Source organism: Oncorhynchus masou, chromosome 28 (genome assembly GCF_036934945.1).
Source record: "Oncorhynchus masou masou isolate Uvic2021 chromosome 28, UVic_Omas_1.1, whole genome shotgun sequence".
NCBI lineage: Eukaryota > Metazoa > Chordata > Actinopteri > Salmoniformes > Salmonidae > Oncorhynchus > Oncorhynchus masou.
In genome coordinates, this window is record NC_088239.1 from 80,413,413 (window position 1) to 80,438,233 (window position 24,821).

A 24,821-nucleotide genomic window follows, 5' to 3' on the forward strand; every position below is an offset into this window, starting at 1 on the left:
GTCGGTTGAGCGCCCTCCATTTCCCATTATTTATATTTATTTACAGATAATGTAGTAAACTACAGTATAATCATATTTAAGTTAATTTCATATTCAAGTTAACTGCCACGTGATTCTCCGTCCATGTAGGCAGCCTACTCTATTTCAATGAGACCACACATACTAGGCACACTTGAACTCTCACACCCTACAAGGAGAAGTTTGCTCCTGAAGTCCCGTTTTAGAATAATGGGAGAGAAAAAAATCTGCTTTTAATATAATAGGTAGGCTAATGCATACAAAGCAGAAAGAGGACCGTTTCCAAATCATCTGTGGGACAACAAAAATAAGTCCATCCCAAAGTTGTTTGTCTGACCGCCGCTCGTGCCCGCAACATGAAAAATGCCGAAAGCCGACCTCGCTGCAATGATGATCTCTGTCGCGACCCACATGTCCAACATGCATCACGCGGGAATGCAGCCCTCTAGTGCCGTCAGTTCACAACACCATGCTCATCATGTTTTAGCGGGATCAGATGGTGACATGGGATCCCAGTAGGGTCAGACAGCCAGGGAAGACCAGTCTACGGAGCTCCGGTGAATTTTGTAGTATATTAACAATATCAGTGAACGATACAAAGTTCCATCTTGAGTTGATGGGTAGGCCTACAGTAGCTATAGGACAGCAGTTTACAGCTTAAAACTACAGTCTGGGATCTGAGAATAATGGTCATTTCAATTATTGAACAATTGATTCTATTCTTGGATAATATAATGTATAAATGCACACCAAGGTAATCCTTTTCATGCCTAATTTTAGGAGGATCAGATGGTGACAGGGGTCTCAGCAGGGTCAGGCAGCCAGGGAAGACCAGTCTGTGACAGAGGTGATGTGAATTTTTGCAGATACAACACTTTGTTCTCTCTGTGCAGCAAACACTGGACAAACCAGATGCCATTTTAAAGGCAGTCTGACAAACCTCCAAAGTTGATTTCCAAACTGTATCGAGAGTTGATAGAGGCTTTTCCCAATGACACAAAACCTGTAAAACAAAAATGTGAGGAAGATCTGGTAAAAGCTATTGATGATGATGAATGGATACAGATGTGTTTGAATGCCCAGTCATGTTCAAATCGTCACAGACATAGATTACTGCAGTTTAAGGCCACCCATAGAACATACTAAATTCCAGTGAAACTGAATTACACACACTCAGAAATGTACTTCCTCTGCTGTAGGCGTAAAACACAAAAGGGGAACATATTTGCATATGTTATGGTATAGTGAAGGCTGGCTCAATTCTGGCAAAGAGTATGTTCTTTTATCTCAGCATGTCTACAGATTCTCCCTTCTCCATGTTATGTTTGCTTAGAAAGGTTGATACTTATCTGAAGAAACTGTATAACCAAGCATTTCTAGTATCTAAGAAATGCAGTGCTATTACCTGGAAGGATGGATGCCTTTTATGGAATACAGTACGACTAAAGGAGTCTGTATTGAAAACATGCCAACGTCTGGAGAGATCCCTATTTAGGCAATCCCTAGCTGCTGGGCTAATCAGTCCTGGCCCTGGGGGTCTGCCGTCCTGTGGGTTGTCGCTCTGGCATTGGCCTAACACCCGAAACCACTAAGGTCCTAAAGCTGAGTGGGGTGTGTTGGGTTTGGGGGGCTGCAGAGTGGTGGAACCCTAGAGACCGGACAGGGCAACCCAGCTATATTGTTTGCATGTTAAAAAAAAAGCTCTACAGTACTATTAGTCCCATGAGATTAATTATATGGAGGATTTGCTGTTTCTGTTTTTTAATGTATATTTGAAGTGTTTGTGGGTTTTTTGAATGTTTTTTTCCCCCAAAACCTTTCCCTTAGGAATTAAAAAAAATTAAAGGTGTGAACTGGGAAGGAAATTGTGTTGGGAGAGAGTTGAGTTAATGACTAGACCGATGGGTGTTGGGCGTGCAGGCGGCTCGGGCTGGATGGTCGGTTTGGCTGAAATTTGATATAGAGAATGTCTTAATAAAGACAATCAGTTGTTTATTTGTTATGCAATTGATTAAAGGTGCAACATAATATGTATTATTGAATTAACTTTGATCTAGTTCAGTCTTATTGATCACTGAAACATATTTAATAATGATATATTACCTAGCTGGATTACTGTGGGCATTTTTCTTCATTTTTGTTCGAAAAAGAGATGGTTTATTGAATTGTGAAAAAATTCAGGAAATAACCTTTAGATGCCCACAAAAATTCTGGGGGAGGACCCCAAGACCCCCCGCCAGGTTATGTTCCCCCCAGTTCTAAAACCAAAGTGGAGCCCCTGGAGGTAGTCATTAAAAAAATCATGGTAAACACTATTATTGCACACAGAGTGACTTGTTAAGCACATTTTTACTCCAGAAATTATTTAGGTTTGCCATAACAACGTGGTTGAATACTTATTGACTCAAGACATTTCAGCTTTTCATTTTTTATTAATTTGTAAACATCTCTAAGAACATAATTCCACTTTGACATTATGGGGTATCGTGTGTAGGCCAGTGACACAAAATCTAAAATCTCCATAAAATGGGGCTCCTGAGTTGCGCAGTGGTCTAAGGCACTGCATCTCAGCGCTAGAGGCGTCACTACAGACCCTGGTTTGATACCAGGCTGTATCACAACTACCCGTGATTAGGAGTCCAGGAGGGCGGCTCACAATTGGCCCAGCGTCGTCCGGGTTAGGGTTTGGCCGGGGTAGGCCGTCATTGTAAATAAGAATTTGTTCTTAACTGGCTTGCCTAGTAAAATGAAGGTTAAAGAAAAGAAAATCAATACAAATGCAGGCTGTTACACAGCAAAATGTGGAAAAAGTCAAGGGGTGTGAATACTTTCTGAAGGCACTGTATATGATGGTGTATAGAGACAGTATATGAATAAAAAAGGTGTTTACAGCAGTAGTTATATAGGATGAGCATTGACTAGAATACAGTATATACATATGAGGTGGGTATAACATATGTAAACATGTTCTCGATATCATGTGTACCGACCTTCCCAGAATTATTCTGCAGTCTCTCTTCTGGACACGTTACAGCTGAGCAGTCATTACCTAGAGATATTGACACATTGCCTCGTAGCGCCGGTATCAAGCGTAACGTCATTAGGACAATGATATCTACAACTCGGGATGCAGTTTATTAGGCTACAGATTCATTGAAGCTGCAATATGTAACTTTTTGGGCAACCCGATATACTTTTAATTTCGGTTTTGTACACCTCCCTAAGAAAAGCTGAAAAGACTATTTTTGTGGTTATTGAAAAGATATTTCACAGAGGTTGAGATGGTACAGTGATTCTCTACACTATACTAGCTTGTTTTTTTCACATAAACCTAAATTAGGGAAACTATTAGACTTTTAGCAACCAGGAAATGGAGGAGCGATTTCTGCATATTGCACCTTTAAATGATGATGACCTTCACAGGTTGATGAAAGTGCACTGTGATGCGCTTTGTGCTCCTTTCCACTAAATATTGAGGGTCTTATTCTGGTGAATTACTTTGTAAATTTGTCGTTTTGAGTACAATACATTGGTTACTCATATCTGCTGTCCTGCGCCTGACTCTCTACACCAGCTACAAACACAGGATCCTTACACACATTCACTTTAGAACAAAAAAATTGGAGACAAAACCACCAGTAGAGTTGAAAATGCAATGGAAACACATTTAACTTGTATTTTCTTTCTATTACATGGAAATTTAATCGCAGAAGTTATTGTTATGTGCACTACTTCATCACGCATAGTATTTTACCCACAACATGTCAATTTGATGGAAATGTCTCTGGTGGGAAAATGTGCATATTGTTTTTATTTTACCCCTATTACTAGCCTGTTCAACCTCTCTTTCGTGTCGTCTGAGATTCCCAAAGATTGGAAAGCAGCTGAGGTCATCCCCCTCTTCAAAGGGGGGGACTCTCTTGACCCAAACTGCTACAGACCTATATCTATCCTACCCTTCTAAGGTCTTCGAAAGCCAAGTCAACAAACAGATTACCGATCATTTCAAATCCCACCGCACCTTCTCCGCTATGCAATCTGGTTTCAGAGCTGGTCATGGGAGCACCTGAGCCACGCTCAAGGTCCTAAACGATATCTTAACCACCATCGATAAGAAACAATACTGTGCAGCTGTATTCATTGACCTGGCCAAGGCTTTCGACTCTGTCAATCACCACATCCTCATCGGCAGACTCGATAGCCTTGGTTTCTCAAATGATTGCCTCACCTGGTTCACCAACTACTTATCTGATAGTGTCAAATTGGAGGGCCTGTTGTCCGGGCCTCTGGCAGCCTTTATGGGGGTGCCACAGGGTTCAATTCTGGAACCGACTCTCTTCTCTGTATACATCAATGATGTCACTCTTGCTGCTGGTGAGTTTCTGATCCACCTCTATGCAGATGACACCATTCTGTATACCTCTGGCCCTTCTTTGGACACTGTGTTAACAACCCTTCAGACGAGCTTCAATGCTATACAACTCTCCTTCCGTGGCCTCCAACTGCTCTTAAATACAAGTAGAACTAAATGCATGCACTTCAACGATCGCTGCCCACAGCTGCCCGCCCGTCCAGCTTCACTACTCTGGACGGTTCTGACTTAGAATATGTGGACAACTTCAAATACCTAGGTGTCTGGTTAGACTGTAAACTCTCCTCCCAGACTCACATCAAACATCTCCAATCCAAAGTTAAATCTAGAATTGACTTCCTATTTCGCAAACAAAGCATCCTTCACTCATGCTGCCAAACATACCCTCGTAAAACTGACCATCCACGACATCCTCGACCATCCTCGTCTTCGGCGATGTCATTTACAAAATAGCCTCCAACACCCTACTCAATAAATTGGATGCAGTCTATCACAGTGCCATCTGTTTTGTCACCAAAGCCCCATATACTACCCACCACTGCGACCTGTATGCTCTCGTTGGCTGGCCCTTGCTTCATACTCGTTGCCAAACCCACTGGCTCCAGGTCATCTACAAGACCCTGCTAGGTAAAGTCCTCCCTTATCTCAGCTCGCTGGTCACCATAGCAGCACTCACCTGTAGCACGCGCTCCAGCAGGTGTATCTCTCTGGTCACCCTCAAAACCAGTCAATTGTGCCAATTGTGCGCTGCCCTCAGGGACTCCCAATCATGGCCGGTTGTGATACAGCCTGGAATCGAACCAGGATCTGTGGTGACGCCTCTAGCACTGAGATGCAGTGCCTTAGACTGCTGCGCCACTCGGGAACCAAATCCACCAGTAGACAAAGGCAAAGGCTGTGTTCGAGAGCATCAAATCCATGATGCATTATGGGTAAATGTTGACTGACTGATCTACAAATAATAATGAGTAATCTTCGTTTCTGGGATTGTGTTGGCGGATCGCATCCAACTTCTAACGTACATGCACATACCTACTGCACTGCAATGTGAGGCTAGTCACAGCCTAACTACATTAAATTATCTTCATTAGTCCTGTTCCAATGAGTAGTTATTCATGGTGATCTGTAGAACAGTCAGTCAGCAGTCGCCTGCACTGTCAGCTGCAATGTCGAACAAGCCCAGAACTCTGTGGTACAGCACCGCTTCCGTTCAATTTAACGTTCCAGAACCTATTGAACGTTTCCCTGTATCCAAAACACAGTATCATAGAATGCAATTTAGTCAGTTCACATCCCATGAAGGATCAGAATACTAAATAATGGATTATTAAAAAAACATATATACGCCACCCGAACAAGGCGCCACCCGAACGCCACCCGAACAAGGCGAGGGACCAACTTCCGCGGAAGTCGTGACAGCAACACACAGCCAAGCACTTCGTTTAGAAAGTGTATTATAGTAAATAACATTTGTGGGACTGGATTTCTATTCAATGAGAACTCAGGGTAGAAAGTCCTAGAATGACATCTCTAAAGTGAACATGAATGGAAGCAGAAGCAGATTGATCTTAATTGTATGGGATGTTGTTGATTAAAGCCAAGTTTTACCGACGTCTCTAAATGATGCTTATGAAATGATAGCAAAGCCTTTGTTTAAGAAAACAGTGATGACTTATTACTTTTTAGCTTGCTCTTTATTTTGATTAAAATACCAAGTGAGTGCGCTTGATTGAGACCAGGTATCAAGCATTAGAATTTCGATTCAAAACAGATTTCCACTATGTGATCAAAACACTCGAGGCAGGATGTATTTACGAGTTTCCCCAGTTTGCCTTAAATCATAATCAAATGGTCATAGCGGTGGGTTTTGTAGTTTGGCACCAAGAGTTGTAAACTGTATCCCAGTAGGTTTCTTACCCTGTGAGCAATACCAATGATTGCCTCAAAAATACACTGGTTGTGCTACTGGTTTAAGTTTCGTTGTTTAGTTACTATTATTGTTAAAAACATGCACATTATCAAAAGCTTGAAAGCAATCTCATTGGTCCCACTTTTAAGTTTACAATCAAGTTCAGGGTCAGCACTTTTGATTGGAAAGGTAAGGTACGAATTGCACTGCACCTCTACGTGTTTTCATTATGAGAGAGGTTTTTTTAAATGAGGTGATTCCAATAAATTACCATCTAAAATCTAATAAAATGTCATTTGTCACATGCTTCGTAAACAACAGGTGGAGACTAACAGTGAAATGCCTAATTACTGGCCCTTCCAAACATTGCAGAGAGAAAAATATGGAAAAATAATAACACAAGGAATAAATACACAATGAGTAACGATAATTTAAGATTATGACAAATAATTGAATAAATATGGTTCAGTAGCCTGGAAACTGGATTAGCTTCATAGGTCTCAGGCTGACTGTCAGCCGATCTAGTTCAATAACATACATCAACCACCAGAGAACAGTGTTGTACCTTTGCCTGGGCCCAAAGTACATCATGTACTCTGTTCGGAAACTGCAATGCTGCAATTGAATGTCATATTGTCATGTTTAGACAGTGTGCTATGGTAAAAATACAACTTCCCTTCCACCCCAACAGTTGCTATTCTAAATGATTTGTTAGAATGATATATTTTGGGAGAGACAATTCAAAATGCTGCAGGATTTCCTTTTTCAAATTAAACGCATCAAATAATGTGACAGCAATATTCGGTTTTTCATCAAAATAATAATTTTTGCGAGCTAACATGACGTATTAAATACATTTGCAAATGTCGCAAAAAATATAATTCGCCTTTATTAAACTCGACAGATAATATTGCATCAATGGCTGTCGATTTGACTCGTTTGACTGCTTGGATTTAAAATAAATCCCCTTTGCGCATGTGCAAAACAATAGATAAATCCATCAACTGAGTTTGAGTGATGACAGTTGGGACAGAGGATTTACGAAATCTCAGCGCAAGAAACACTTTTACGGATTTAAAAGAACGAATGTTATTTCTGGCAATAGTGTCTCATTCTGTGCCAGATGTTATACAAACTGTTACAAAGGAATAAGGCAAATAGTTAGGCCTATTTGCGTGATTGACTTGTCATTTCAATAGGCCTAAACTACTGAATAAAACCTCAGTTTATGATTGTAATTCAACTTTGCCATGGTTTATTGAGCTAGATGCAGGGAGCCTATAGCCTATAGCCACAGATAGCCTCCAGTAGCCTAGGCAAGATGTAATTAACATGAACGATTTTGCAGTTTGCATAGTTCATATTGACAGACTAATTTATTCAATCTAAATAGCGAGGCGTTATCGAGGTAAGAAGGGCTTGTGTTGTCCAATATCCTACTGGAATAGGCTACTGAGGATGGGGTCATAATTTCAATCAAAAATGAATAATATGGAAATTAACAGAGTTTTTAAACAGTTTTTCTTTTTTTTTAAACCTGTAGCCTAATCTGATTGACAGTTACGGTCAATCTAATGCATTCTAGCAATAGCTGGTCGGCAATTGCGATAGAGCTGTGACCATGATCACAATTGATAGCGTTCAATTGAATTAACTAAACATGGCTATTAATAATTGCATAATAAGACAAGGCTACAACAGCAATAAACTGAAGTTGTAGGCTATTTATTAAATCCGTTTGCCAGCTACATGCAAATGTATCATTCTACACATTTAATGTCAGTTTCAGTGTGTGAAACAGAAGCATGTGACGGAGTTCCATAAACTCCATTTCAAATTTTAACTGGTTTGATACGGTTTTACATAAGCAAAGTCGAGATTAGGGTGGAGTTAAAAGCACCTCTTCCATCTAATTTATCTAATGCGCTCTAGTGCGTGCAAAGTAGGTTTAAACGTTTTTCAGTGCATTTTTGTCACCTTTGGTTCTTGATGGGCATCAGTTCTAGCATGTTTTTTTTTATTTTATGGGAAAAGGATTAAAGCAGTGGTTCCCAAACTAGGGGTCACGGTCCCATTTGCGGCCGCCTGATATGAAAATGGGATCGTGGGAGAATTTCCAAAATCCGGAGACTTTTTCCACATTTTGTTATATTACAGTCTTATTCTAAAATAGTACCCCCCCGTCAACGTGCGGCTCCAGCAGCGCATCGACACTGACCTCGGGGACGACCTGGAGGGTGAGGCGCATGGCGATCCGGATGGAGACGGTGGAACTCTCGCAGCATTGAAGGATCCATCACGTCCTCCACCGGAACCCAGCATCTCTCCGCCGGACCATACCCCTCCCAGTCCACAAGGTACTGAAGGCCCCTCGCCCGACATCTCAAATCCTGTATGGAACGAACGGAGTAAGCCAGGGCCCCCTCAATGTCCAGAGGGGGTGGAGGAACCTCCCGCACCTCAGACTCCTGGAGCCACCGGCCTGAGGAGAGACACATGGAACGGGGGTTAATGCGGTAATAGGGGGGAAGCTGTAACCTTTAACAAACCTTGTTCACTCTCCTCAGAACTTTAAATGGCCCCACAAACCGCGGACCCAGCTTCCGACAGGGCAGCCGAAGGGGCAGGTTTTGGGTCAAGAGCCAGACTCGGTCCACACTGGGGCCTCACTGCGGTGACGGTCTGCGCCAACTTTCTGGCCAACAGGCGACCAAGCACTCTGCGCACTAGGGACACATGCACAGCTAGTATAGCGGAGTATATAAAAATGTCATCAATATACACCACTACACCCTGCCCGTGCAGGTCCCTGAAAATCTCGTCTACAAAGTCTTGGAAGACTGATGGCGCATTCATCATCCTGTACGGCATGACGAGGTACTCATAGGTGGTACTGAAAGCCATCTTCCACTCGTCTCCCTCTCGGATACGCACCAGGTTGTAAGCGCTCCTGAGATCTAATTTGGTGTAGAAGCACGTCCCGTGCATTGACTCTATAGCTGTGGCTATGATCGGTAGCGGGTAACTATACCGCACAGTGATCTGATTCCGAAGGTCAATACACGGGCGCAGACCTCCCTCCTTCTTCTTCACAAAAAATAAACTCGAGGAGGCGGGTGAAGTGGAGGACTGAATGTACCCCTGACGCAGGGATTCAGAGACATATGTCTCCATAGCCTCCGTCTCCGCCTGTGAGAGGGGATACACGTGACTTCTGGGAAGTGCAGCGTCTACCAGGAGAACTATCGCACAATCTCCCCGTCGATGAAGTGGTAATTGAGTCACCTTCTTTTTGGAGAAGGCGAGAGCCAAATCGGCATATTCAGGGGGAATGCACACGGTGGAGACCTGGTCTGGACTCTCCACCGTAGTAGCACCAACGGAAACCCCTAAACACCTACCTGAGCATTCTCAAGACCACCCCGTGAGAGCCCTCTGTAGCCAAGAAACAGTGGGGTTATGACAAGCTAACCAGGGTAGGCCCAGCACCCCGGGAAACGCAGGAGAGTAAATAAGGAAGAGACTAATTCTCTCCGTATGAACCCCTGCGTCACCATGCCCAAAGGCGCGGTGACCTCCCTCATCAACCCTGACCCTAATGGTTGACTATCTAAGGCATGAATGGGAAGGGCACATCCACGGAAACTATGGGGATCCCTAAACTATAGGCTAAAGCGATATCAATAAAATTCCCAGCCGCGCCTGAATTGACGAGCGCCTTATGCTCAGGGAACGTGACAGACACAAACATTTGTGCAACAGAGGGCTCTGGTTGAGAATGGTGCCGGCTCACCTGGGGTGACTCGATTCCCAGAGGAACCAACCCGGCACCGACCGGCAGTGTGACCTCTACGGCCACAGATGGTGCACGAGCGGGAACCCCCTCCGGTCTCCCTGCGCTCAGCCCCTCCCAGCTCCATGGGTATCGGAGAGGGGGTGCAGGAGGATGGAACCACCAGACCCCGATCTGAACGTCCGCGAGTAGCCAGCAGGTTGTCCAGCCGGATGGTCAGGTCCACCAGTTGGTCAAACGTGAGGGTGGTGTCTCTGCAGGCCAGCTCCCGACGGACGTCCTCGCGCAGACTGCAGCAGTAATGGTCAATCAGGGCCCTGTTGTTCCATCCCGCGCCGGCAGCCAGGGTCCTAGACTCCAGGGTGAACTCCTCAAACTGGTCCAATGCCGCATTTGCCTCTGACCTCGCCATGATGGATAATCCGCCATTTTGAAAATGTTGTGCAACTTTTGAGAAGTCCAGATAATACGTTATGAGATATTATGAGATAATAATACGTCATATTTTGGTTTTCTGGTCAGAGAAAGTATTTAGCTAAACTTTTTTTTTTATCCTCTGAGACCGAAACCTTTCCCGAAACTTGGTGTGCAGCATCTATTGACCAAGATCATTGTAAGTTGATACCTTGAACATCATAGCTGCTGTGAGTCAATGAAGTTGAGTGAGTATGTGGTCTTTTCAAATGCTCTTGGAGGGTTGGAGCCTCCTGCTGGCTCTGAAGATTGACCTGGAATTTAAATTTAATTGATGGAATTTACAAGGAAAGTGAATTGAATTTGTGGAATTGACCCCAACTCTGAGATCTATACAACATAGATTTGAGATATGTAATCGCTGTTTATCTGAGTCACTTGAAACTTGATTTCTACATACCTTCCTGTTTCAGTGTTTCCTCATTGTGTATCCGTTCAGTATGATCTAGCCGTTCTGCGCTTCTGTGTGACAGAAGAGACCAGTCAATTGCTTCAATGATTAAGGTAGGATGGAAGAGAAACTGTAAGTCTATGTTTTTTAAATGTTCATTATACAATGTGTTGTTCATTACAGCACATTAAGGACACCTGCTCTTTCCATGGCATAAAATCCAAGATGGTGTAGCAGTCAGACGTCTTTGTCCTTGTCTTGTCTCGTCCCATGTATATATCTTTTTAGATATTTTTCTTTGCATTCTTTTTAATATTTTTCCTAAACCTCAACTTCAAAATACTCTCCTGCAACCCACCTCACACAATGTGGTGTGGATCTGTTTTTTTCTAAAGTATTTCTATTTACCTCCGAACTAGAATACCTCAACTGAAGCTAGCTAGCTAACTAGCTACCAGCTATCAGCTATCAGTCAGCTAACCACTGCTAGCGGTCATCAGCTAACCTTTAGCTCGGAAAGCTCTCGCCAGTTCGTACAGCGCGTTTCAAATCAGAGCATAACGGACCTATTTTTCTCTCCATATCCCCGGATTCCTACCGCAAACTCTGAACCCTTTCACCTGGATCATGGCAGCTAGCTAACCGCAACCCGGGTTGACTACTCCTGGCTAACATTTCCATCATGGAGAAAGCACCAACTAGCCTGGGGCTAGCCCATGCAAGACCAATCTCCCGGCTTTGGCTCCTGGGCTACTCCTGAAGCCCACTTCTCGGCTACAATATCCGGAACCCTTCTACTAAAATCTTGACCCCTACAAAACAGCCGGGCTAGACAATCTGGACACTCTCTTTCTAAAATGATCTGCCGAAATGATTGCAACCCCTATTACTAGCCTGTTCAACCTCTCTTTCATATCTTCTGAGATTCCCATAGATTGGAAAGCTGCCGCGGTCATCCCCATCTTCAAAAGGGGAGACACTCTAGACCCAAACTGCTACAGACCTACTGTATATCTATTCTACCCTGCCTTTCTAAGGTCTTTGAAAGCAAAGTTAACAAACAGATTACCGACCATTTCGAGTCTCACCGTACCTTTTCCACTATGCAATCTGGTTTCAGAGCTGGTCATGGGTGCATAACCGCCATCAATAAGAGACATTACTGTGCAGCCGTATTCATCGACTTGGCGAAGGCTTTCGACTCTGTCAATCACAACATTCTTATTGGCAGACTCAACAGCCTTGGTTTCTCAAATGATTTCCTCACCAACTACTTCTCCGATAGAGTTCAGTATGTCAAATCGGAGGGCCTGTTGTCCGGAACTCTGGCAGTCTCTATGGGGGTGCCACAGGGTTCAATTCTCGGGCCGACTCTCTTCTCTCACTGCTGGTGATTCTTTGATTCACCTCTACGCAGACGACACCATTCTGTATACCTCTGGCCCTTCGTTGGACACTGTGTTAACTAACCTCCAGATGAGCTTCAATGCCATACAACTCTCCTTCCGTGGCCTCCAACTGCTCTTAAATTCAAGTTAAACTAAATGCATGCTCTTCAACCGATCGCTGCCAGCACCTGCCCGCCTATCCAGCATCACTACTCTGGTCAGTTCTGACTTAGAATATGTGGACAACAACAAATACCTAGGTGTCTGGTTAGACTGTAAATTGTCCTTCCAGACTCACATTAAACATCTCCAATCCCAAAATTAAATCTAGAATCGGCTTCCTATTTCGCAACAAAGCATCCTTCACTTATGCTGCCAAACATACCCTCATAAAACGGACCATCCTACCGATCCTCGACTTCGGCGATGTCATTTACAAAATAGCCTCCAACACTCTACTCAACAAATTGGATTCAGTCTATCACAGTGCCATCCGTTTGGTCACCAAAGCCCCATATACTACCCACCATTGCGACCTGTAAGCTCTCGTTGGCTGGCCCTCGCTTCATACTCGTCGCCAAACCCACTGGCTCCAGGTCATCTACAAGTCTCTGCTAGGTAAAGCCCCGCCTTATCTCAGCTCACTGGTCACCATAGCAGCACCCACCCGTAGCACGCGCTCCAGCAGGTATTCCTCACTGGTTACCCCCAAAGCCAATTCTTCCTTTGGCTGCCTCCCCTTCCAGTTCTCTGCTGCCAATGACTGGAACGGACTGCAAAAATCTCTGAAGCTGGAGACTCTTACCTCCCTCACTAGCTTTAAGCACCAGCTGTCAGAGCAGCTCACAAATCACTGCACCTGTACATAGCTCATCTGTAAATAGCCAATCCAATCTACCTCATCCCCATACTGTATTAATTTATTTTGCTCCTTTGCACCCCAGTATCTCAACTTGCACATTCATCTTCTGCACATCCTACCATTCCAGTGTTTAATTGCTATATTGTAAGTACTTTGCCACCATGGCTTATTTATTGCCTTTACCTCTCTTATCCTACCTCATTTGCACTCACTGTATATAGACTTTTCTACTGTATTATTGATTGTATGTTTGTTTATTTCATTTGTAACTCTGTGTTGTTGTATGTGTCGAACTGCTTTGCTTTATCTTGGCCAGGTCGCAGTTGCAAATGAGAACTTGTTTTCAACTAGCCTACCTGGTTTAATAAAGGCAAAATAAAAAATAAATAAAATAAACATAGACTGACCAGGTGAATCCTGGTGAAGGCTTTGATCCATTATTGATGTCACATGTTAAATCCACTTCAATCAGTGTAGATGAAGGGGAGGAGACAGATTAAGGAAGGATTTTTAAGCCTTGAGACAATTGAAACATGGATTGTGTATGTGTGCCATTTAGAGGTTGAATGGGTCAGACAAAATATTTAAGAACTGTCAGGTCCTGTGTGGCTCAGTCGGTAGAGCATGGCACTTGCAACGCCAAGCGTGGTTCGGGGGCCACCCATATGAAAAGTAGTGGTCCCAGCCGACTGGGCCAAAAGCCCATATGTAAATTATATATTATAAGAACTGGTCCCTCAACCGCCGTGTGTATCAAGAATGGTCCACCAAAAGGGCATCCAGCTTTGGACAAAAGCCTGTCTAGTAAATTGGGATATATTATTATTATATTATAAGAACTGCAACGCTGCTGGGTTTTTCACACTCAACCGTTTCCCGTGTGTATCAAGAATGGTCCACCACCCAAAGGGCATCCAGACAACTTGACACAACCGTGGGAAGCATTGGAGTCAACCTGGGCCAGGGAACCTGTCCCATAGTGTTTTTGATTCTGTTGATTGGGTCTGTTGATTGGGTGGTTTAAAAAAAATATTATCATGACTATTGTTTATGATTGTTCTATCCATTAACAGTCTCTTCCCAGTCACAGCAACACAGTGTTCTAGCCCTCCATTGTTATCTTTCTTAACAGTCACAGCAACACAGTGTTCTAGCCCTCCATTAACAGTCTCTTCTCAGTCACAGCAACACAGTGTTCTAGCCCTCCATTAACAGTCTCTTCCCAGTCACAGCAACACAGTGTTCTAGCCCTCCATTAACAGTCTCTTCCCAGTCACAGCAACACAGTGTTCTAGCCCTCCATTAACAGTCTCTTCCCAGTCACAGCAACACAGTGTTCTAGCCCTCCATTAACAGTCTCTTCCCAGTCACAGCAACACAGTGTTCTAGCCCTCCATTAACAGTCTCTTCCCAGTCACAGCAACACAGTGTTCTAGCCCTCCATTAACAGTCTCTTCCCAGTCACAGTCAACAGCAGTGTTCTAGCCCTCCATTAACAGTCTCTTCCCCTCCAGTCACAGCAACACAGTGTTCTAGCCCTCCATTAACAGTCTCTTCCCACAGCAACACAGTGTTCTACATTAACAGTCAACAGCAACACAGTGTTCTAGCCCTCCATTAACAGTCTCTTCCCAGTCACAGCAACACAGTGTTCTAGTCTCTTCCCAGTCACAGCAACACAGTGTTCTAGCCCTCCATTAACAGTCTCTTCCCAGTCACAGCAACACAGTGTTCTAGCCTTCCACCATTTCCAGCCAGACCCTGTCGTATATTCAGTCAAAATGTCATCAGACTTTGTGCTGATGGGAACTTAGAGCTTCCTTCTGATTCCTTTGTTGCGAGAAAATAGTTACGATCACAACTAACTTCCTTTTCTCAGTGATATGCAATGGCTCCTGTTCCTGTGCTGCTGCTGGCCACTCTGGAGGAGTTGGTTGAAGCAGGATTTAAGACATTTAAATGGCACCTGACCCAGGACCTGGCGAAAGGCTTTCCTCACATCCCAGTGAGCCAGCTGGAGAACACTGACAGACTGGACACTATAAAGAAGATGGTGGAGACCTACGGTCCCGAGGGAACTGTGAAGATCTCACTGGAGATCCTGAGGAAAATGAGCCAGAACCAACTGGCTAAAACTCTAAAGAATGAGTACGATGAGGTTGAGACAACAGAACCAGCAGGTTAGTGGACTGTAAAACAACACAAAGCAGATAAGAGATCACTGCTTTTTGCATAGCAGGTAACATAAAGGAGGAACTAGTAAGAGGACAATAGAACAAAACAGTATTTTTCTTTGTTTCCCCAGAGTGCTCCTTTGGTTCTAGAGGTAAGCTTAATGAATCAAGAAAACACCCGTTGGAACAAAGTGATGTTATAAACTGTTTTTTGGGGGGCTGAGAAGTGCAGGTAATACATTTATGAAAACGTCATGAGAAAGACGTCATATTTTGGTTATCTCTTCATAAAAACTGAAAATTGTCTGGTTTCTAGAAAGCATTTGGCTAAACCTTTTACAACCTAGCCAAAAGACATCATGATGACGTCATATTGCAGCCAGTTGTATCCGCTGGACAGGCTCTAGTTATTGCACTCGGACTGATCCAATCCAGACACAAGCACATAAAGTTATCATGACCGTAATAAAAGTAAGCTTTGTTTTTTTCCTTGCAGTCGAAGACAAACTGAAATGCTATCTCAAGAAGAAGTACGGCTGCATATATGAGGGGACGTCAAAGGAAGGGGATTTTATCTATCTAAATCAGATCTTCACTGAGCTCCATGTGTTTGAGGGGGCCTGGGGAGGGGTCAGAGATGAGCATGAGGTCATACATCTGAACATCAGAACACCAGTCACAGGAGAGACCACTGTTGAAGTCAGAAACATTTTCAAACAACAGTCCGATCAAAAGAAGCCAATCAGAACAGTTCTAACTCAGGGCATTGCCGGTGTAGGAAAGACTGTCTCTATTCAGAAGTTTATTCTAGACTGGGCAGAAGAAAAGGAGAACCAGGACATTGGTTTCATCTTTCCACTTTCCTTTCGCCAAATCAACGCTAATATAGGGGACGACGACTGCAGTCTGATTGAACTGCTTCATCAATTCTTCCCTGACATGGAACCAATCAAGAATCTAAGGAACAAGTCTAAAGTTCTGTTCATATTTGACGGTCTGGACGAGTGTCGACTCCGTCTAGACTTCAACAATAAGGTCCTGACAGATGAAACAAAGCCAGCCTCTCTGGACAAATTGATCACAAACCTGATCACAGGTGAGCTTCTGCCTTCTGCTCTCATCTGGATAACCTCCAGGCCTGCAGCAGCCTATAAGATCCCTCGAAAATACATCCAGCAGTGGACAGAGGTACGAGGGTTCAATGACCCACAGAAGGACGAGTACTTCAGGAAAAAAATCAGTGATGACAACCTGGCCAGCAGAATTATCACACACATGAAGTCATCGAGGAGCCTACACATCATTTGCCACATACCAGTGTTCTGTTGGATATCAGCCACTGTTCTAGAGAAACTGTTGGGTGAAGCAGATAGAAGAAAGATACCTAAGACTCTGACTGAGATGAACATACATTTCCTGATCTTTCAGATAGACAGAATGAGAGAAGCAGAAAATTCCACAGGAAGTGACAGCATAGTCCTTAAACTTGGAGAGCTGGCATTCCGTCAGCTGGAGAAGGGACATCTGATCTTCTACAAGGAAGACCTGAGAGAGTGTGGCATTGATGTCACAGAAGCATCAGTGTACTCAGGTTTATGCACGGAGATCTTTAAGATGGAGGGAAGGACGTGTCAGAAAACTATGTTCAGCTTTGTGCATCTGAGCATCCAGGAGTTTCTTGCTGCTGTATACGTGTTTTTCACATTCATAAACTGCAATGAGAACCCACTGGTCAAACAGAACACCCTCGTCAAACTTTTGAAATGGCGGAAACACCAACACCCTATGATTGACTTATACAAGAGTGCAGTAGATCAGGCCTTACAGAGTGAGAATGGACACCTGGACCTTTTCCTCCGCTTCCTTCTCGGCCTCTCACTGGAGTCAAATCAGACTCTCCTACAAGGCCTACTGAACCAGACAGGAAGAAGCTCACAGACCAATGAGAACATAATTGAATACATCAAGAAGAAGATCAGGAAGAATCCCTCTCCAGAGAGATGCATTAATCTGTTTCACTGTCTGAATGAGTTGAATGACCATTCTCTGGTGGAGGAGATCCAAACCTACCTGAGCTCAGGAAGTCTTTCAGAGGCCGAACTTTCACCTGCACAGTGGTCAGCTCTGGTGTTCGTGTTGCTGACTTCAGAAGAGGACCTGGATGTGTTTGACCTGAAGAAATACTCCAGATCAGAGGAGGGTCTTCTGAGGTTGTTGCCAGTGGTCAAAGCGTCCAGAATAGCTCTGTGAGTTCCTGTATTAACGTCGTGCTCAATATTAAATGGAAATGTATTCAGAAATTCAACAACTAATAAGTCATTGTAATTAATAAAGCCTTTTAATGATAATGGATGAATAATTTAAGAACCCCAAAGGAGATCCTTTAAAGGGGCAATCCAGGATTGGTACATCTATTTTTGGAATTTTGTATTAGTCATATACCGTATATTATACCGTATATTCTTGAAGAATATAACTTATAAATGGCTCATGAGCTTAGTTCTTATCCCATCAGAACCCAACATATAAACTTGTTTTACTCCATTGTTTGAAAACAATGTAATTGTAAACTGTATCACTTAAAAAACATGGTTAAAATTATGATTTTGATCTCATGGATCTATGAGCTCCGTCTATGAATTTGAGAGTGGTAAACATTTTCAAGCCCCCATCCATAACTGGATTTCTGTTACAATTAAGTGAATTTCAGTTCAATGTGCATGTATATACAGTATCAGTCAAACGTTTGGATATACTCCAGGTTTTTTCTTTATTTGTACTATTTTCTACATTGTAGAATATTAGTGAAGACATCAAAACTATGAAATAACACATATGGAATCATGTATTAACCAAAAAAGTGTTAAACAAATGAAAATATATTTTATATTTAAGATTCTTCAAAGTAGTCACCATTTGCCTTGATGACAGCTTCCATCACACCACTGATTCTAACGTCTGGTCTCAATATCTAGTAGGCTACAATGTGAAGCACATTCCTCACACAAGATCATCATGCTTAAATATCCCCTTTAGCCCAAACTGACCTCAGGGTCTCAAGTTTACAATGTGTTGTTTTCTTCTTTGCACTCTCTTGGTATTCTCTTAACCAGCTTCACCTGGAATGCTTTTCCAACTGTCTCGAAGGAGTTCTCACATATTCTGAGGACTTGTTGGCTGCTTTTCCTTCACTCTGTAGTCCAACTCATCCCAAACCATCTCAATTGGGTTGAGGTCAGGTGATTGTGGAGGTCAGGTCATCTGTTGCAGCACTCCATCACTCTCCTTCTTGGTCAAACAGCCCTTACACAGCCTGGAGGTGTGTTGGGTCATTGTCCTTTTGTTCAAGTGTGCCTTGAATTCTGTAAATAAATTACAGACAGTGTCACCATCAAGGCAACCCCACACCATCACACCTCCTCCTCCATGCTTCACAGTGTGAACTACACATGCGGAGATCATCCATTCACCTACTCTGCATCTCACAAAGACACGGTGGTTGGAAACAAAAATCTCAAATTTGGACAGATTTCCACTGGTCTAATGTCCATTGCCCGTATTTCTTGGCCCAAGCAAGTGTCTTCTTCTTATTGGTGTCCATTAGTAATGGTTTCTTTCCAGCAATTTGACCTCAAAGACCTGATTCATGCAGTCTCTTCTGAACAGTTAATGTTGAGATGTGTCTGTTACTTGAACTCTGTGAAGCATTTATTTAAGCTGCAATTTCTGAGGCTGAAAACTCTAATGAACTTATCCTCTGCAGCAGAGGTAACTGGGTCCTCTCCTGTGGTGGTCCTCATGAGAGCCAGTTTCATCATAGCGCTGAATGTTTTTTTGCGACTGCACTTGAATAAACTTTTAAAGTTCTTGAAATTTTCCAGATTGACTGACCTTCATATCTTAAAGTAATGATGGAATGTCGTTTCTATTTGCTTATTTGAGCCGTTCTTGCATAATATGGACTTGGTATTTTACCAAATATGGTTATCTTCTGTATATCACCCCTACCTTGTCACAACACAAATGATTGGCTCAAACACATTAAGAAGGAAAGAAATTCCACAAATTATCCTGAAATGCATTCCAAGTGACTACCTCATGAAGCTGGTTGAGAGAATGCCAAGAGTGTGCAAAGCTGTCATCAAGGCAAAGGGTGCTACTATGAAGAATCTCAAATATAAAATATATTTGGATTTGTTTAACATTTTTTTGGTTACTACATGATTCCATGTCTTATTTCATAGTTTTGATGTCTTCAGTATTATTCTACAATATAGAAAATAGTACAAATAAAGAACAATCCTTTCCTAAACTTTCATTTGTTTGTATGTTGGATTGTTTTCTTCATTAGGCTGAATGGATGTAACCTCACAGAGAAATGCTGTGAAGCATTGGCCTCAGTTCTCAGCTCAAACACTTGTCACATGAGAGAGCTGGACCTGAGTAAAAACAAGCTGCAGGATTCAGGAGTGATGCTACTCTCTGCTGCACTGGAGAGTTCACATTGTAAACTTGAGACCCTGAGGTCAGTTTGGGTTAAAGGAGATATTTAAGCATGATGATCTTGTGTGAGGACTGTGCTTCACATTGTAGCCTACTAGATATTGAGACCAGATGTTAGAATCAGTGGTGTGATGGAAGTAAAAGTACATAAAGGCTGTTTACACACTTTTTCCCCATAATAATTTACCCACCTATCACAGAAAACTGTAGGGAGCATTGCTTTATTCCCCTAGAACAGAGATCAGCATTTACCCACCATTTTGTTTTTTATACCACTGACTGCATTGAATCTGGGAGATTGTATATCAGAAAACAGACTAATATGATCACAATCATTCTAAATAATTGTACTTCCATTCAAGACTTGTTCCACAGGTCATCTCCAGCCTTTCTCCAGGTCTGCTGTTCTTCATTAGCATCACCGTTTTCTGAGTATTTATTTGTATTTACTCTTGTTTCGTATCTAGTCTGAATGGATGTCAACTCACAGAGATAAGCTGTAAAATGTTGTCTTCAGCCCTCACGTCTTCACACCTGAGAGTGCTGGACCTGAGTGACAACAAGCTGCAGGATTCAGGAATGAAGCTGCTCTCTGCTGGACTTGCGAGTCCACACTGTAAACTGGAGACACTGAGGTCAGTTTGGGCTAATGGAGATATTTAAGCATGATGATCAATGTTTAAGGAATGTGCTTAAACATTTGGGCTTGATAACTGAGCATCATCTCGTTTAGGAAGCCATCATAATGGGCTGTTGCCTTCCACTCACTAGAAACTTTAGTAACAGTAAGCAGTGACTAGTAACCGAAAGGTTGCTAGATCGAATCCCCAAGCTGACAAGGTACAAATCTTCCGTTCTGTCCCTGAACAAGGCAGTTAACCCAACTGTTCCTAGGCCGTCATTGTAAATAAGAATTTGTTCTTAACTGACTTGCCTAGTTAAATAAAGGTGAAATAAAAAATCAAATAAAAACACCCAACATGTGTAGTAACACCGTAACTACTGATGTGACAGGTAAGAAAAGGAAGCACAGCAATCATCGAAGCGCAGCAATTAGGAATTGTTTGGCAATGGAGTTGAGTGTTTTAACGTTTTTAACGTGGACTAAGAACAGTCAATTCATCGTTATGTGAATATAAAAATCTTCATTTTTATAATGTAACAACAATGTAACAATATGTTATGTAACAATGTAACAATACGTTACGTTGTAATACGAAGTGTTACTACAGATATCGAATCCCCGAGCTGACAACTGTTACCAAACACTTGATATCAGATAGAATTAAACTATTTCCACAGGTTGTCATTCTGTGGAGTCACGAAGGAAGGCTGTGCATCTCTGGCTTCAGCTCTGAGGTCAAACCCTTTTCATCTGAGAGAGCTGGACCTGAGCTACAATCACCCAGGAGACTCAGGAGTGAGCCTGCTCTCCTCTGGACTGGAGGATACCATGTACAAACTACAAACTGTCATGTGAGAACTGAATCTGTAAATCTGTCAAATAAAGGATAAATACAAATATTACTTGTGATAGAGGAACTTAGTCATGGGGTCTCAACTTACTGTTGAGAGTTAGAATAGTAGGTATAATTTTCGAAAATTGTTTACAGCAATATTTGTGTTTTTTTGTTGCTTACTTGATGTTTTTGCTTACAGTGTTCACCCTGGGGGAGAGGGCTGGTTGTTTAGAAGACGTGGGTTATTATTCTGTTTTTTTTCTGCACATATTATCAAAAACACCATTGTCTTACGTCAGATGGTGTCACTCCTACGGTAAAAAAAATTACCTCAACCAAGATACGAGACTGTAAGTGTAGTAGGCAAGTGTTGCCCTGACGTAAGATAATGGGGAAAAAAAACAACATTTAATGCAATACACCAATTACATCACCAATACATAACTGTATCATGATGTTCCTGTCCTTATCTCCCTCAGTGTACGGCTGTGATCTCACACTGAATCCGAACACAGCACACAGATACCTCTCTCTGTCTGAGGAGAACAGGAAGGTGACACAGGTGAAAGAGAAGCAGCCGTATCCTGACCAACCAGGGAGATATGACAAATGGCCCCAGGTGCTGTGTAGAGAGGGTCTGACTGGACGCTGTTACTGGGAGGTAGAGTGGAGTGGGGATTGGGCTCTTATAGCGGTGACATATAGAATATTATACCAGACGGGAAGGAGACGGCTAGGAGCCAATGACACGTCCTGGAGTCTGGACTGCTGCGGTAACAGTTACACTGCCTGGCACAATAATGAAAACACAGACATATCTGTTTCCTCCTCCCACTCCAACAGAGTAGGAGTCTATCTGGACTGGCAGGCTGGCATTCTGTCCTTCTACAATGTCTCCTCTGACACACTGACCCACCTGCACTCATTCAATACCACATTCACTGAGCCCCTCTACCCAGGGGTTGGGGTTAAGTTTGACTCTTCAGTGACCCTGTGTGATGTAGATACCAAAGACTTCAAAGCAACTCAACCATAACAATGTCATGTTTTCCCACTGTAACCAATCCTACAGGTAATTAGATGAGTAGTGTTGTGTTTGAATTCATTTGTGCTGTTGCGCCTGCAGTATAAAATACATCATATTCAAGGTTTTTGCAACTGCACTTGAAGAAACTTTCAAAGTTCTTGAAATGTTCCGGATTGACTGACCTTCATGTCTTAAAGTAATGATGGACTGTCGTTTCTCTTTGCCTATTTGAGCTGTTCTTGCCATAATATGAACTTGGTCTTTTACCAAATAGAGCTATCTAGAGCTATACCAAACCCTACCTAGTCACAACACAACTGATTGGCTCAAACGCATTAAGAAGGAAATAAATTCCCAAAATGTACTTTTAACAAGGCACACCTGTTAATTGAAACGCATTCCAGGTGACTACCTCATGAAGCTGGTTGAGAGAATGCCAAGCGTCTGCAAAGCTGTCATCAAGGCAAAGGGTGGCTACTTTGAAGAATATAAAATATTTTTTTGCTTACTACATGATTCCATATGTGTTATTTCATAGTTTTAATGTTTTCACTATTATTCTACAATGTAGAAAATATTACAAATAAAGAAAAACCCTTGAATGAGTAGATGTGTCCAAATTTTGGACTGGTACTGTATATCATTTTTAAAAATGGGGGTGGGGGGGTGGGGGGATTCAGTCTGGGCCTCAACTTACTGTTGAGTGTTTGAATAGTAGAATACAAAAGGTGCAATTTGGTAAATTGGTTGCAGCAGTTTTCCTCTTGTTGTATGTCACTCACAGACATTCACTTAATAATTAGCCCATGCCATGCCTAAACATTTTAGATTGGTAAAGTAGTCTAGTTAGTATAGCCAGCTATCTAAACTTGTAGTAATCATGGCTGAATTTCCGACCGGGCACAGAGGGCATGTGCCCAGGGGCCCTGACCTCCAGGGGGCCCCCATTGATTTAGTTAGTTCATCTCACTCTCACTGGCATAAGTAATGGCAAAATGTGTATAATTGCAGGACATTTTCTGTGAAGCAAATTATTTGTTTACCTTTTGTTCATAAAATACCTTTTTAATCCCGGTGCTGATAGCTAATAGGCTGCGTTTGTAGATCGACTGTGAGTGAAGCTACAGCAACCAATGAGACAATGGCTGGGGTCATTTTTGCTAGTTTTTGTTTCCAAGTAATGTTTCCAACAATTGTTTACAGACAGATTATTTCACTTATAATTCACTGTATCACAATTCCAGTGGGTCAGAAGTTTACATACACTAAGTTGACTGTGCCTTTAAACAGCTTGGAAAAATCAAGAAAATTATGACATGCCTATAGAAGCTTCTGATAGGCTAATTGGCATGATTTGAGTCAATTGGAGGTGTATCTGTGGATGTATTTCAAGGCCGACCTTCAAACTCAGTGCCTCTTCACTTGACATCATGGGAAAATCAAAAGAAATCAGTCAAGACCTCAGAAAAATATTGTAGACCTCCACAAATCTGGTTCATCCTTGGGAGCAATTTCCAAACGTCTAGGTTAGCCAAAGAAGGTAAACAAAAGGTAAACAAATAAGTTACCACGTTCAACTGTATAAACAATAGTGCGCAAGTATAAACACCAAGGGACCACGCAACCGTCATACCGCTCAGGAAGGAGACGCGTTCTGTCTCCTAGAGATGAACGTACTTTGGTGCGAAAAGTGCAAATCAATTCCAGAACAACAGCAAAGGACCTTGTGAAGATGCTGGAATAAACAGCTACAAAAGGATCTATATCCACAGTAAAACGAGTTCTATATCGACAACCCGAAAGGCCGCTCAGCAAGGAAGAAGCCACTGCTCTAAAACCGCCATAAAAAAGCCAGACTATGGTTTGCAACTGCACATGCGGACAAAGATCGTACTTTTTTGGAAAAATGTCCTCTGGTGTGATGAAACAAAAATAGAACTGTTTGGCCATAATGACCATCATTATTTTTGGAGGGAAAAGGGGAGGCTTGCAAGCCAAAGAATACTATCCCAACCGTGAAGCACAGGGTTGGCAGCATCATGTAGTGGGGGTACTTTGCTGCAGGAGGGATTGATGCACTTCACAAAATAGATGGCATCATGAGGATGGAAAATTATGTGGATATATTGAAGCAACATCTCAAGACATCAGTCAAGAAGTTAAAGCTTGGTTGCAAATTGGTCTTCCAAATGGACAATGACCCCAAGCATACTTCCAAAGTTGGGGCAAAATGGCTTAAAGACAACAAAGTCATGGTATTGGATTAGCCATCACAAAACCCTGACCTCAATCCTATAGAAAATGCATGGGCAGAACTGAAAAAGCGTGTGTGCGAGCAAGGAGGTCTACAATCCTGACTCAGTTACACCAGCTCTGTCAGGAGGAATGGTCCAAAATTCACCCAACTTATTATGGGAAGCTTGTGGAAGGCTACCTGAAACTTTTGACCC

General features: G+C 42.6%; 1 protein-coding gene across 3 annotated transcripts; it reads left to right on the top strand.

Annotated features, from left to right (window-relative positions):
• Positions 1-10,986: 10,986 nt before the first annotated feature.
• On the top strand, positions 10,987-22,977 carry LOC135518388 (NLR family CARD domain-containing protein 3-like). 3 transcript variants are annotated; one of them, XM_064943552.1, is made up of 9 exons: positions 10,987-11,070; positions 15,087-15,387; positions 15,513-15,533; positions 15,878-17,627; positions 19,733-19,906; positions 20,352-20,519; positions 21,187-21,360; positions 21,544-21,581; positions 21,824-22,977. In XM_064943552.1, exons 2-9 carry the CDS (start codon positions 15,096-15,098, stop codon positions 22,378-22,380), a joined length of 3,174 nt encoding a protein of 1,057 aa, XP_064799624.1. In that variant the 5' UTR covers positions 10,987-11,070; positions 15,087-15,095; the 3' UTR covers positions 22,381-22,977. The 3 variants fall into 3 exon arrangements, with proteins under 3 accessions (XP_064799624.1, XP_064799626.1, XP_064799625.1); XM_064943553.1 differs by having other exon boundaries at positions 11,012-11,089; XM_064943554.1 differs by lacking the exon at positions 19,733-19,906.
• The last annotated feature ends 1,844 nt before the right edge of the window (positions 22,978-24,821 follow it).